The following is a 16,249-nucleotide window of genomic DNA, read 5'->3' on the forward strand; positions in this document are numbered from 1 at the left end:
GCAGGCAAGCGGTGAATCTGTTCTCCCCAGCAGCCAGGACCTTTTCATCACCCTGAACCCAATACCCTCCAAAGGTAGAATCCCCAACCCTGAAGTCAGAGAAGGCAGGTCTGGTGAGTGCACATTTGTAACTACAGTACAGGGTTTAAGAGCAATAGTGTTTAATGTTTGATTTGCCCTGAAGAATTGGGTTGCATTTGCGGCCAGTATAGCTACTGGAAAAGTCTGTTCACATGTCTGGGGGATGGAGCGGGAATCCTCCCGGGACAGCTCCATGAAGCTCTCCTGGAGGTACTCTGAAAGCCTTTGCAGAAGGTTTCTGGGGAGGGCTGCCTTATTTCGTCCTCCACAGTAGGACGCTACCGCGCCAAGCCAGTAGCAAGTATTCTGGAATCATTGCAGCACAAAGCATGGCAGCGAATGGTCCTGGGTTTTGGTCGCATTCAAGCAACATTCGGTCTATATCTTTCTGTGTTCGCCTCAGGAGAGCGATATCATTCATGGTCACCTGGTTGAAATAGGGAAATTTTTGTAAGGGAACAGTAAAAGGACCCCATTCATGCTGGGCTGTTTGCACCATCCCGGAGAATAGCCATGCGGCAGGGGGAGGGGTGAAGGGATCATCCCAAAGAATAGCCAAGCGGTGGGGTGGGGGTAGGTGTGTGCTGCACATCCACCCGAAAACTACAACCGCTCCTTTTAAATGTGAAACCCAACCCATTGCTTGCTATGAGAAAGGATGGCGCTGCAGTTTGAAACCATTCCCACATGTTCTGTGTAAGAAACCAACCCCACGTAGGGGTTGTGAGCCTCACCACAGCTGCCTGGAAACCAAATTCTGTTGCCCAGCCGTGTGTGGGGTGTCACCATACCGGCAGGCGCTCAATATAAAAGGCAAAATGTGACTTTGTACCTAACACACATGTGCTGTCTGCTGCGAATTGCTTGATTCACTGTGAAAGAGTATCACATTTCTGAGAAAAAAAGGATCATCGTAAATTTTACTCTCCCTTTTTATCTCGCCCCAAGGTGCAAATGTTTCTACACTGCCCCTATCATCTCCATCCCTGAGGTTACTGCAGATTAGAAGGCAAAAAAACCCACACTCGTGATGACATGTTTTCGGAGTTCATGCAGTCCTCCTGCACTGATCGGGCACAGCTGAATGCATGGAGGCATTCAGTGTTAGAAGCCAGGAAAGCATTAAGTGAGCACAAAGAGCGGAGGCAAGAGCACAAAGAGCGGAGGCAGGAGGCAATGCTGAGGATACTGGGGGAGCAAACAGACATGATGAAGTGTCTGGTGTTGGCTTTCCTGCAGCTCCAAGAGCACAGACCCCTGCTGCATCCATTGTATAACTGCCTGACCTCCTCCCCAAGTTCCATATCCTCCTCACCCAGATGCCAAAGAATGTGGGGGAGAGAGGATGGTCCAGGCACCCAGCCACCGCACTCCAGAGGATGGCCCAAGCAACAGAAGGCTGCCATTCAAAGAGTTTGATTTGTAGTGTAGCTACAAAAAGCAACGTGGCCTTGTCCTTCCCTCCTCCCCACCCCACCCCACCGGGGCTACCTTGTCATTTATCTCACTTTTTTTTTTAAATTAATAAAGAAAGAATGCATGGTTTCAAAACAATAGTTACTTTATTTCGAAGGGGGGAGGGAGGGCGGTTTGGTTACAGGGCATTAAAATCAATCAAGGGGGGAGGGTTTGCAGCAAGGAGAAACACACAACGGTCACACCGTAACCTGGCCAGTCATGAAACTGGTTTTAAAAGCCTCTCTGATGTGTAGCATGCCTAGCTGTGCTCTTCTAATCGCCCTGGTGTCTGTCTGCTCAAAATCGGATGCTAGGCGATTTGCCTCAACCTCCTACCCCGCCATAAACGTCTCCCCCTTACTCTCTCAGATATTATGGAGCACACAGCAAGCAGCAATAACAATGGGAATGTTGGTTGCGCTGACATCTGACCTGGTCAGCAAACAGCGCAAGCGAGCTTTTAAACGTCCAAAGGCACATTCTACCACCATTCTGCACTCGTTCAGCCTATAGTTGAACTGCTCCTGACTACTGTCCAGGCTGCCTCTGTAAGGCTTCATGAGCCATGGCAGCAAGGGGTAGGCTGGGTTCCCAAGGATAACTATTGGCATTTCAACATCCCCAACGGTAATTCTGTGGTCTGGGAAGTAAGTCCCTTCTTGCAGCTGCTCGAACAGCCCGGAGTTCCTAAATATGCGAGCGTCATGCAGCTTTCCCAGCCATCCCACGTTAATGTCGGTGAAATGCCCCTTGTGATCCACCAGTGCTTGCAGCATCATTGAGAAGTACCCCTTGTGGTTTATGTACTGGTTGGCAAGGTGGTCCGGTGCCAAGATGGGGATATGCATTCCGTCTATCGCCCCACCACAGTTATGGAACCCCACTGCAGCAAAGCCATCCACTATGACCTGCATATCTCCCAGAGTCACTATCCTTGATAGCAACAGCTCAGTGATTGCACTGGCTACTTGGATCACAGCAGCTCCCACAGTAGACTTGCCCAATCCAAATTGCTACCGGTCAGTCGGGAATCAATCAGGCATTGCAAGCTTCCACAGAGCTATCACCACTTGCTTCTCAACGGTCAGGGCAGCTCTCATCTTGGTATTCCTGCGCTTCATGGTGGGGTAAAGCAACTCTCAGAGTTCCAGGAAAGTGGCCTTACGCATGCGAAAGTTTCACAGCCACTGTGAATCATCCCATACCTGCAACACTATACGGTCCCATCAGTCTGTGCTTGTTTGCCTGGCCCAGAATCAGCTTTCCACTGTATCAACCAGCCCCACTGCCGCCATGATGTCCCAATTGCCACAGCCCGTGCTTTCAGGAACGTCTGTGTCCATGTCCTCATCAAAATCATCCTCGTGCTGGCATCTCTTAGCCCGGTTCTGCATATACTCCAGGATAACACACGAGGTGTTTACAATGCTCACAACAGCAGCGGTGACGGTGAGCTGAGTGGGCTCCATGCTTGCCGTGTATAGCGTCTGCAAGAGAGCAGGAGAGCAGAATTGCAGTGGAAGCGGTGGTTGATGACGGTTAGCAGCACCCAGGAGGACCAGAACGGATCCCCTGAGCTGCAGGAGAGCAGAGTTGCAGTGTAAGCGATGGATGACGATGGTTAGCAGTCCTACTGCACCGTCTGCTGACAGCAGCACCCAGGACACAACAGCCGCAGTGACGGTGAGTGACAGAAAACATGCTCTATCCAGACTGACAAAACTCAACTTGCACTCCAATGTGGGGTAAGGAATGATGAGGGGGTGAGTAGATTTTGCAGTCTGAGTAGTACATTTTGATGACAACTTTTTATGCTGAATTTATCAATGAAAATGTAAACTCTTTTGCTTGAGTTTGGACTTCAGTTTGTGGTTTTTCTTATAATGAGAAGCCTGTGTAAATGTTATACTATTGCAGTCTATAAGCAAACACAAGGGAATTAAACTTACAACAAATATGAGTCAAGTACATGCCTAAATGGTTTGCCAGTGCCCCTTTTAAAGAAAAATATGAAAAATGTGCAATAAGTTTAAGATATTTACCTCTTTTATGGAACTCAGATTTTCTGTGTCCCCTTTACTAAACATTAGATCATTAGCATTGATTGTCACTATACAGACTAGGATTCTAGTACAGTACTCAAGTAGCAGCAGTGTTAGTCTGTAATATATGCCATCATGTGCCAGCAATGCCCCTTTGCCATGTACATTGGCCAAACAGGACATTCTCTACGTAAAAGAATAAATGGACACAAATCAGACGTCAAGAATTAGAACATTCAAAAACCAGTCGGACAACACTTCAATCTCTCTGGTCACTCAATTACAGACCTAAAAGTCGCAATATTACAACAAAAAAACTTCAAAAACAGACTCCAACAAGAGACTGCTGAATTGGAATTAATTTGCAAACTGTACACCATTAAATTAGGCTTGAATAAAGACTGAGAGTGGATGTGTCATTACACAAAGTAAAACTATTTCCCCATGTTTATTTCCCCCCCTCCCCGCCCCGTTCCTCACACGTTCTTGTCAACTGCTGGAAATAGCCCACCTTGATTATCACTTCAAAAGGTTTTTTTTCCTCTCCTGCTGGCAATAGCTCACCTTACCTGATCACTCTCGTTACAGTGTGTATGGTAACACCCCTTGTTTCATGTTCCCTGTGTATATAAAATCTCCCCACTGTATTTTCCACTGCATGCATCCGAAGAAGTGAGCTGTAGCTCACGAAAGCTTATGCTCAAATAAATTTGTTAGTCTCTAAGGTGCCACAAGTACTCCTGTTCTTAGTACAGTAATGACCATTTGAATCAGCAATCTGTATTGCAGACAAAGTTCAGATAGGCTTTTTCTTCCCCTAATTCCAGGAGCAGTTCTTCCTTTTTCTGAAGGAAGAACTGAACCTTAACATAAAGGAACGAGAGTAAACAAATGTTACCCACATTTATAGATGGGGAATTCATGAAAATTCAGCTTTCCTATTTTTGGATGCAACCTCTGCCCAGAAATGAGGAAAGTAGGTGCAGATTCTAATGATGAGACCAATTTCATGTGTTCTATCTCTTGAAGGACCGTTTAGTGGATACACTTGTATGAATTATATCTACTATTTATTTTATTTACATGTATATAGAATTATTTGTCTACGTTTATGGCTGTTCAAGTGACCTGCTTGGCAGGAGAGATACTGCAAGCACTGAACGGCTCCTTTCCCAGTGTCTCCCTCACCCCGATCCTGGCCCTCCTTCCCTCTCCATCTCCCATCCTGACCACCGTTTCTGATCCTTTCATGCCACCATTCCTTGCCTCCCACCCATTCCCCTGTTTCCCCCCCTCTTGCTGTCTCTGGAATGCCCACTTCATTCTTTAAAAAGGTCACACCACCCATGACTTCTTCATATTTCATTCCCTCCAGCTCCTGGCTCTCACAGAGACTTGGATCCTTTCATCTGGCATTGCCTCTGCATCTGCCCTCTCTTTCAAGGCCTTTCCTTCTCTCACACTCCCCATTCTGGATCAGACAATGGTGAGAGTACTGGGATTCTCTCCTCCCCCATTCCTGTCTCTTACAACTCCTGCCTCTTTCCCTTTCCTACTCTTCTCCTCTTTGAACAGCACTCCATCTGACTCTCCTCCGCTTTCCCTCTCCAAGTCACTGTCATCTACCATCAACCCAATTCCCCTGCATCAGACTTCCTCTCTGATTTCAATCTCTAGCTTGCTCTCTCTTGCTTCCTGTACTCACAATCGCCACACATCTTTGATGACTTCAACTTCCATGTTGATGACCCATCCAATCCCTTAGTTGAACTTTTCCTTGCCCTAACCTCTTTGTTCAACCTGTAGCCTGGTTCAACTGTTCCACACACCAGAAGGCTGTTCATTTGACTAGGTCTTCACCAAGCATTGCATTCTATCAGATCTCTCTTTTGCTGAGTTCCCCCCGACCCTCACCTGTTCTCTTTCAGCATTGTCCCTCAACCACACATAACCCAGGCCCTCTCATTTGACCTTTGAGATACCCTCCCAATCCCCCAATGTTGACTTCTCATCTACTCTCATATATCTCCTTCCTGCCCTCTCTTTTCTTTCTTCCATTGATATAGTGGTTGATTCTCTGTGTTTCACGCTCCACCACCCTTGACTCTTTTGCCACTCTCCCCGAGCCCTGCTCCCCTAACCCCGCCAACATCCACTTCTACTACTCATGCTGTGGACCCTCTCTGGCAGAAATTCCATGACCAGGATGACTTCCTCCATTCTCTCTTCTTTCAGTTCTGCCATCTTCCTAGCTAAACAACACGACTTCTTCAACTAAACTGAACCCTACATAGTCACAGACACTTTGTCATCATCTTTGATTCGCTCTTCAAATTCTTCCCATCACCTCTTCTCTCTCCACAGAGTATGTCGATTTCTTCAAAAAAAAAAAATTGATAAAATATGACAAACTATCCTGCCCCTCAGCTTTCCTTCCTTTTTCCTCCTAAAACTCTCACATTCTCCCTTGGCAAAGACACAGATGTTTCTTGTCTGATCTCTTCCTCTAACCCCTCTCTAACTCCAGTGACCCCATCCTATCTTCTGATCTGCTTTACTCTTTTTCTTAACCTCTCACTCTCCTTTGGCTTTTTCTCTTCACAATACAAGCAAACTTTAGTCTCTCCAATATTAAAAAGCACCATCCTTGACCCTACTTGCCTTTCCAATTACAGACTCATCTCCCTTCTTCCTTTCATCTCTAAACTTATTGGTTGTGCTGTTTATAATCACTGTCTGGGGTTCCTCTCCTCTAATTCCATCCTAGAGACTCTCCAATCCAGCTTCTGCCCGTTGTACTCCACTGAAACCCCTCTACCCAAGTTTCTAATGGCCTCTTTTTTCGCGGCCAAAGCTCAGAACCAGTATTCCATCCTCATCCACCTTGACATGCCAGCCACCTTTGATCATGCTCTTCTTAAAATCTTCTCCTCCCTTGGCTTCCATTACTCTGTCCTCTCCTGGTTCTGTTCCTACCTCTAATTGCTCATGCAGCAACGTGTCTTTCCAAGGATCTTCCTCATTCCCCTTCCAACTTTCTGGGTGGGTTCCACAGAGCTCTGTCCTTGGTCCCTTTCTCCACTCCTTCTACACCTTATCTCTGGATAATCTCTATGCTGATTAATAACAGATCTACCCTCTCTATTCCAGACCTGTCTCCTTCTGTCTAAACTAAAATCTCACTCAGTCTCTCTGATATCTCATTGATGTCTAGCCATCGGCCCAAACTCAACCTGGCTAAAACAGAGTTCTTCCCCCTAACTCCTTTTTCAATCACTGTGGACAACACTGCCATCCTGCCTGTCACTCAGGTCCACAATATAGGCATTATCTTTGACTGAGACCCTTCTCTCGGTCCTCCTATCCAGGCTATATCTAAATCTTGCCAATTCTTTCTGCGTAACATCTCTAAGATATGCCCTTTCTTATCCATCCACACAGCTAAAACTCTTATCCAAATACTCATGATAGTTACTGCAACATTCTTCTCTTGGCCTTGACAAATGCAATCTTGCCCCACTCATATTCATTCAGAGCACTGTTGCAAACGTCATTTTCCTAGTTCATTGCTTTGACCAGGTCAGCCCATTTTTTCAATACCTCCACTGGCTCCTCCTTCACTTTTGTATCAAATATAAGGTACTTGTATTCATTTTCAAGGCCCTTCACAGTCAATCCCCACCCTACCTATCATCTCTCATTCATTATCAAGCCATCAGTGCTTGCTTCTGATCGAACTACGATTACAGCCTCCACAGTCCATTTGTTAAATTTTCAAACAAGCACCTTTGTGCTTTCTCCCATGCTGCCTCACACATTTGGAAAGTGCTCCCTGTAAACAACCACAAACTACCTCACTATCCACCTTCAAATCACTCCTTAAAATTCTCCTCTGCCAGGTAGTCTATAAAAAAAATTGACAATGGTTAGGCTGCTGGTGTTCTGAGTCCACTGCCTATCATACTAACCAATACTGTCTCGTGGAGTTTCTTGTACTCCCGTTGGACTTTCTATACCTATCTGTTGTCTTTGGTCTTATATGTATATATCCTTTGGGGATAAGGACCATCTTTTTGTTCTGTGTTTGTACAGTGCACCTAGAACAATGGGGTCTTGGTCCATGACTAAGGCTTCTAAGCACTGCAATAATACAAATTAATAATATTATGAATATATGCACACGTATATAAGGATAAAAGACAGGAGCCCACCTCAAGCAGCTTACAGTTTAAACCAGATCTTGAAAGCAAAGGATAATAAGTGGGTGGAGGTACTATATAATGGAGGATTACAGTAGTGATTAGCATGAAATATTCATTGTTATATATAAGTATATTAATGTTCATATTTGTGAGGGTGGGGCCGAGGTTAGAATTGGAATATTAAACAAGAAGTAGTGTGACTGAGGACAATTTTAAAAAGAAAGTGAGCTCACATAGCACTATGAGGGAGCATGGAAAGAGGAGGAGCTATTCTGAGAGCATAACAGGCAAGCAGATTTTAGAGAAATGGGTACTAGTGTGGGGATAGGTGGTAGAGGTCAGACATCTCTGGGCCATAAAGTTGAGGAAGTGTATAAATGTAAGGAAGAGGACTGAAAATAAATAAATACACATTACATTATTTGACCAAGCAACAACGCCAGCAAAGAGTAGATAGGCTTCATCTCATTACTTTGCTTTATTGTTAAAGATAATATTTACACGGACATACTGTTCTGGTATGAAGTCAAATTTGTTATATTAAGATTAAGTGGTTAAAATGAGAAATAATGCAATGTGTCCCTAAGCAAAGGGAAATATGTGAACACTCCCCTTGCTGGTTGGAGTAGACAGTGTGTGCATTTGTACCCAACTGCTAATCTCATATTTTAAAATATAAAATGAAGATAGTAAATACTGCTTTTATGTACAAAAGAAAAAATAATTTAATACACAGCTCCTGTTAATGACAGTATCACAAATTTTTTTTGTATAATTATACCTGCTCTCTCAGTCATTGCAATCATTTTAAAAAGCCAGACTCTAAAATTTGCACCAAATGGTTAAATGTCATTTATTATGATATGTATTACTGTATTGTTATGGGCTCTAATTGATTTCAGTGTTCTACTTGTTTTTAAAATGCACTGTAAAAATATATAGTAACAGATATACCCTACCCCAAAGAGCTTACAATCTAAACAAGCAAGTCAGGAAAATATCAACTTTTTTTATGTCTGTTTTACAAACAGGAAACAGAGGCATAGTAACTAAGGCCCAGTGCAACAAGGTGTTCAAGTAGATGAGTAATCCCATTAACTTCAGGTTACCTATCTATTTAAACTTGTATGGGGACCTATATGACTTGTCCAAGGTCAAACAAAAAGTCTATGGAATTGAACCCAGATCTCCACGGCAGTGTTTTAACCACATGACTATCCTTTGTCTAAGCAGAATAGGGTGAAATGGAAGTCATTGCTTCTGTGAAGCATGCTAAGCTTCCTGAACATCTGAACAAGTCAAATAGCCAGGAAAAATTAGCTCCACTTTTTAAAGCATTCACTATTTCAGTCACGCCTGACCCAGACATAAAAATCAGGGGGACAAAATTCCTTTCCTGCAAGACACAATATCTTTTGCACAGTAGATCTTGTTTACTCAATGAGCCCAATCATGCCCCATACATATATCTTCGATGGTAAATGTATTTCTTCCTAATACATAGGTTAAAGACAAGCAACCACGTATTCTGGTACTTTTCAGAACAATAAGCCACATAAACATATTTGATATTTACAAGACCAGTAGCACTGTCCAGTACTATGGACGGTCCCAACTCTGAATTCCTCATGTTTCCACAGATCCCAGCTGGAGCTGGAATATATTATACTATATTCAGGCAACCAGTCCCTTTGAAGTCCATGGGAGTGGTCCTGCAATTGTTTGCAGGATCAAGCCCTTAAAACCTAATCCTGCTCCCAGTAATGACAAGATAAAACTCCCTTTGACTTCAGTGGGAGTAGAACTGGACTACCAGATTAACATCTTTAGGATAGGAACTGTTTTGATTAGTTGTTCTGTAAATATTTATTTTATAACACCAAACAATAATAAATAATGACTGTAACATTGGGCTCAAGATGAACACAGAAATAGTTACATGAAGTTTGTTTACTATAAGTGCAGGATTTAAAAAAATGTTTAATTTATTTCAATGAAGAGTTGAAAAACATTAAGATGTTCAGTGCTACAAGTGTCTGAAAAAATTGTGCTTATTTGAAATTTAGACTTAAAATTAAATCATATTACACAACCCTTTTGCTGCTTTGTATTTATTTTTATTCATTTTAATAACGTGTTTAAGTTTTATTTGAGGTTTCTAAAAATAAACCATTACAGTATAACCTATTTTAAATGAGGAAAACAAGTACATGAGTTGTCAGTTTTCCAGAACTATGTTGTTAGCTATGTTTACAGCAGATGCAGGAGGCAAAATGCTGTAGAATATATCTAAAGACAGCATGGATATTCATTGTCAAATAGCAAAAGCATATGTAATTTTTAAGCGTATTTCAACAGTTTAGTTCCCATACTCGAACAAAACAGAGCCTGATACCACAGATGTTTACTACATGGGTTATCAAGTTAGTAAGCATTTATGGAATCAGGTTGATAGGGCCCACTGAAGTCAAAGACTGCTCAAACTGATCTCTGTTGGAGTAGACAGGATACATACACAAGAAGCTGTTTCTCCTCCCCTCTTCTTTCCTCCTCCTTCCCCACCCCCCCCCCCCCATGTACACAGACCTCTTTCCGAGTATTAGCTTTCGCCTATTACTGAAAAAACAGAATATGAGCCCAATACAATTATTTTCTCACAGGATTTTACCAACTAAGCAGATGCAAGGTTGTCAAACATAACTATTCGCAATTTTTTCCAGACTTAGTCAACTCTCTGCAGCTTAATTTTCTCGCATTGTACAATTTCAGTATACTATATTAATATTCTTACAAAATATCACCATAGTAATTTAGCTCTCTCAGATTACCAAAACACATTCATACCATTATGGGTTTATACTGCATTCTTTGTGTTCCTCTGAACTTTTAAACAGTACTCATTAATCCCTATGTAAATTAACTAATTGAAAATGTTAATATTGCAAAAAAAAAAAAGCATATTATAGATCTTTATTAAATGTTTTAACATGTAACCACAATTCTTTAAGAGATCTAAATTCTCTCCAGAATGTGTTATATTTTGATTCCATGTGTTCCCTCTGTTTCAATAATAGCACTGTAATAGAATAGCAAAAACATTCAATTAAGCATACAGTGTTTATTAAATTTTCAGATAAAAGTCTCAAGATATTGATTTTTTTTAAGTGGATACATCTGACATGTTATTAGCTCTGCAATGACCATCTTCTCTGAGTCAGATGCAAAATAAGGGGATTTAACTGCTTTGTCTTTACACCAGCACTAATAAAATATTGTACAGAAGGAAATGTATTTCTAAATCAAAGTACTCCAAATTTGCGAAAAAAGATCCGTTAATACTATTTAAATTTTCCTTAATAAAAGAGATATTTACTGTAAAGCATAATCTACTGTTTAAAAATGTAGGAAACTAAAAGGTCTACAACATACTGCTTTTATTCACTTTTATGGAAATGGAAAATATTGAAACCTGGATGTTTACAAGCAATTATATTTTTAAACACCCATGACTTCACCATTTGTTGAACATTCAGTGTATTTTGCTAAGGCTGACATTTATTATGTTTTTCCAAACACTAAATACCTATAGTTTGGCTTGAAGTTCACAGAAACTTTTAAAAAGTCAGCTAAATACCTAAGGCAGTATTTGATTAAATTAAAACTATTATCCTTTACCATCTATAAAAAGGTTTAAAAAAAAAAAAACCTACTAGCAAATTTGTATTTTTCCTATACTGCAGATATTCCTCTGACACAGAAGCTACTCATCTGAAGTAAAGTACTATATTTGCTATGTAACTAGAACAAAAGAGGGAAAAGCAAGTAAACTTCTAATTACTATACTATATTCCCTATATATTTGAAAGGCATGATACAGTGTTTAAATGCTTGTTCACATGATTACCACCACCAATTTACAAGCTTAAAACTGGCTGCATAAAACTATTTCTGAAACCTTTACTTGAACTTCTAAATGACCCTATAACATTGATACAGAACCTCAGAATTTGAACCTATTTCTAAACCTATTAAAGCTGTATTCCCCTGCAACATAAATGCCCAAGTCAAGGATTTCTCTCAGCTTGGCTCATCTTTCCCCTGCTTGGCTTCAGACTCGCTGAATAAATTACAGTAGGGGAGGGAGCTTTGAGAAACAATCGCACCAGATGCATTAGGAAATACATACGAGAGAAAAAACTAGACAAGCTTCATTTATTTAGAACCTCTGTATCTCAGCTGCAGCTATAGACGGGACTTTCTGTAACAATAGCCTCTTGGCTTACAACAGGCTTCGTTTATGCGTTTATTTAAACACACACACATTTGTATTCTCAGTTCTGTGACTGGATGATTTTCCATTTCAGGTAGCCCCGGGCCAATTCCATCAGCAACACAACTCAGTGTTCCTGGAGTTCACGTGCAATTTCCAAGATACAAAAAGATTCAACCCCCACACGGAATTTGCACTACAAGATTTGCACTGCAAAGGGGTTTGCCCAAAGTAGAAACTAGCAAGACTTGCCTTAAAAAACCTGAATGGTTTACACTTCTTTCCATACTTGACTCAACAGTTCTCTAACCGTAGGACGGTTCCTAAACCAAATCAATCCAAACTCAATATTGCCTTATTTGGAAAGAAACAACATTAACTTGATAGAAAAACCAGACATTCGTCATGTACACATCTATATGACAGCCAGTTGAAAGTAATATCCTCAAAAACCTGGTTTTCCCCCGATACTTGCAATCACCAGGTCAAAAAAGGTGGGGAAAAAACTAAGTGCTGTGCAACTAGAAAGTTTTATTCTCCAGTGTAGCCTCTCGGAAGCCGAGGAGGTGGCTCAGGACTTTAGAAACATCACAATCAAAGTAATAATTATAAGGCACCTGATACCTAAGAGGGCTGTGCTTTAAAAAGTTACTTTTAAAGAGGTACGGTCTGCCAACTTGATGCACAACGTCTAAGGCGTGTATCCTGTAGGGAACACATCATTGCGTCTATTAACAAATTAAACCTTAAGGGATGCACAGAAGAACAATCTCTTACAAGCGCAGAGATGAACTAATATGCGCCTACCGTCGTATCTTTCAATTTACTACTTTAGGGGAATCTTGACACGTCCCCCTGCAAACACATACCACCAGATGCGCGAGCGCGCGCACACACACACACTGGTTCCTCGGAAAGTTTTGAAGTTTGGTTTCCTCTCCCCCCCACTCCCCGCCAGCGCTGCCTTCTCCCTCCCCCTAGTTTCGGGGGACCTACCTGTTCTCTGGAAATACAAGGCAACGAGGGCCTCCTGGACATTTTGCAGCTGCTGTGGTAGCTGGTTGGCATTTCTCCTAAGGACACACAGCTAGACCTCCTCCTGGGTCTGATCACAGGAACTTTCTCCTCCACGCTGGGAAGCCGCGCCTGGTGATGCTGGTGCGGCGCTCCCCGGCTCTGAGCAGAGAAGATGCCGCGCTGCCAACCCAGCAGTGCCAGGAGGCACCCGGCCACCCCGACCGAGCCGGCCAGCAGCGGTCTGAGGCTTGGGGGAAGCGAGCTGAGGCTGGTGAGCGAGACCAGCCAGACCAGGCTGGAGAAGACCAAGACCAGGAGGCTTCGGCGGAGCTTCAGGGTGCTCTGCAGCAGGGTCAGCACGGCCACCGAGCCCAGCACGGTCAGCAGCCGGCCCGCCACCATCTGCAGCTCGGCGGGGCCCTGCGGCGAGCCTCGGTGCCCTTCCGTGGGTAACAGCCACTGCAGCGCCACGAAATCCCCCGAGTAACAGCAGAGGGGCAGAGCCAGCAGCCACCAGAGGCTGGTGCCGCCGCCGCCGGGCTCCTCGCGCTTGTCCCGGGCCAGGTAGCAGGTGAGGAAGAAGAAGGCACAGGCGATGCTGAAGAGGGGGCTGAGGCAGTGGGACAGTCCCAGCAGGGTGCGCAGCGCCGAGGGGCCGCACCAGCCGCTCTCGCCCTGCCGGCCCCAGGGGCTGCTCCGGCCGTAGGAGAGCAGGAGCGAAAGGACAAAGGCGGCCAGGGCGCCCAGGCTGAGCAGAGCCCGGGGGGAGGCGGCGGGGAGCAGCAGCAGGGAGAGGAAGCTCCTGGGGGGGTCCTGCCTCAGGGGGGTCACGTAGCTCTTCACGTAGCCGTTCCGCAGGTTCTCCGGGCCGCTCCCGGGGCGAGCGAGGGGGCCAGCCACCCCGCCGCCGTCCTGCGGCGGTTGCTGGGGGAGTTTGCTAGGTCCATGCTGGGAGGTGGCGGCGGCGGCTTCTCTCTCTTCCCTCATGGTGGTCTGGGGAGAGCGTGGGTCTCGTCAGCTCCGTCTCCTCCTGCCTGGCGCTGCCTCCCTCATCTCCGCCCGGGAAAGGCTCTCGGGTCAGCCACGGGCTCCTCTCGCCGACTGAGCGGCGTAGTCCGGAGCATGGTGGGTAACGAAGGGGAAAGCGAGAGAAGGTAAAAAAAAAAAAAAAAAAAGTCTCTGCGCGAGGCGGCTCGGCAGTGGGGACTCGCTGTCGCCTCCCCGTGCCCACCGGCTGCAACGGCGGCGGCTGGCAGAACCCTGGAGGGGGAGGGGGCGAACGGGACAGAGCCTTTGCTACCTCCTGCAACGGCACACGGCGTGCGCGGAAGCAGCGGCGGCACGCGCCGAAAGAGCGGTTGGACTCTAACGGCCGCCGCACAGAGGAAGGGGGAGCGCGCGCGGGCGCGCGCCGCTAGCACTAGTTGTGGCTGCTCCAGTGCCGGGGTGTGCTCGAGCGCGCGAATCCCCAAGGCTGGGTTACAGCGCCCACCGGGCAGCGTCTGGCACCCCCTAACTAATAACTAGAGTCGTTCTGCGGATTCCCCTTCCCCCACTCTGACTCGTACACAAGCTGTCGGCCCGAGGTGTGCGCGCGGCTCGTAGCTCTTACTCGGACTGGGCCCCCTGCCTGCACGGGCTGGTCCCGTGATCCGGAATCCTCTCTCACAGAGCACAGAAAGCAGCATTTTCACCCCCAAACAGGGCTGTGAGAAGTTCTGCACACCCATATAAAAATCTAGACAGGCATATTTAGGCAGCCACTCTTAAAAACGGTGGCCACACAGGTTTGGAGTGAACTGGACAGATGGCCCAGCTTTTACTCTTCTTGCCTTCGAACATTACCTTTTCTCTCGCTTCTATTTTTCTTTTTACTTGCTTGCCTCACTCCCAGCACAAATTGAAGGTGTTTATAATCTTTCAACTGCCTGAAGCTGTAAATAAGGACATTGGGGCAAAAAACTAGGGACATTCAAATAGATTTTGGGAGAGGTAGTGAGAAAGTGGTATATATTTGCTTTAAAATGTATTGGCTCTGGGAAATAGTTGGCATGCATAGAAAGAGAATTAGAGGCTTTTCCTTGCTATAAAAATACATGAGGAGGAGGTTTGGCTTACAGTAATTTCTCTTGGTTCTTTCAGTTTTTGGCAAAATGTTTACACATGTACAGGTGAGATTAAATTGTTAAACCAGGCTTGAAGAGCCGCAATACAAAGTTTGCTTAATTTACTTTTTAAAAAATTCATATGGAGCTTCCCCATCACTACTGGAGTACCTAGAAGCCATAAACAATATAAATACTTCAAGCAACTAAGCATTCTTCTCTTTTCCACTTAATCCTCAACACCCCTCTCAGCTGACTGCCTGGTGACAGTTGTTGTCTCTGATCTCCTTTTCAGTTCTTTTTATGAGATGGCCATAAAACCTGTCTAGAACCTGTAATAATTTAGCTGTGGTAATGTTTTATAATTAAATACTGTAACAATAAGGACACGATCCTGCACCTCATTTGAGTAATCCTTGAAGACCTCATCCTCCAAGCATTTACACATGTGCTTACCTTTATACCTGTTTAACTCCCATTGGTTGTACTATGGCCCTGATCCTATAATTGGGGCTTTGCACAAACACAAAGATCTGACCAGGTTCAACAACTAGCAGAATCAGGGCCTTGGTGACATTGAAAGAAAAAAGGATTTTTTAAAAATAAACACAGTTACTATTCAACTGAGTCTTTAATGGTATTATGTTTTCTTAATTTGGGGAAATTCTCATTTTTTACTTAAATATGTATTCAGCAAAGTGTGCGGTCAGAAGTGTTCATAGTATAGGTCTATTCATTACACGTAAAATGTTGATGATGTTGTGAAGTCACAGATGTGCACCTAGGATTGAAAGTTACATAAACTACCTTGCAAATTAAATTCTTGGAAAGAACAGATTTAGGGCCCAATACCAAAGGTCTTTCTTACGTGGCTAGTCCTTCAGAAGTGAATGTAATTAATTGCTTTTAGGGCAAGATTTTAAGTATTTGGCAACTAAAAGGTACAGACAGGCATCTACTGGGATTTTCAAAAGCGCAACTTTTAAAATTTTGTCCTTTAGGCCTTGTCTACACACACAAGTTTTTCCAATTTATCTAAATTAATTAAACCAGTGCAGTTTGTGTGTAGACAAG

At 44.1% G+C, this 16,249-nt stretch overlaps 1 protein-coding gene across 1 annotated transcript in view; it reads right to left on the reverse strand.

Annotated features, from left to right (window-relative positions):
* PDE3B (phosphodiesterase 3B) overlaps positions 1-15,790 on the reverse strand; it is a 249,828-nt gene extending 234,038 nt beyond the window's left edge. Inside the window, exon 1 of the mRNA XM_007057098.4 lies at positions 13,050-15,790. Within this exon, the coding sequence (XP_007057160.3) occupies positions 13,050-14,057 (1,008 nt within the window). The 5' untranslated portion in view covers positions 14,058-15,790. The remainder of the gene's footprint in view (positions 1-13,049) is intronic.
* Positions 15,791-16,249: the final 459 nt, after the last annotated feature.

Source organism: Chelonia mydas, chromosome 6 (assembly GCF_015237465.2).
Source record: "Chelonia mydas isolate rCheMyd1 chromosome 6, rCheMyd1.pri.v2, whole genome shotgun sequence".
Classification (NCBI taxonomy): domain Eukaryota; kingdom Metazoa; phylum Chordata; order Testudines; family Cheloniidae; genus Chelonia; species Chelonia mydas.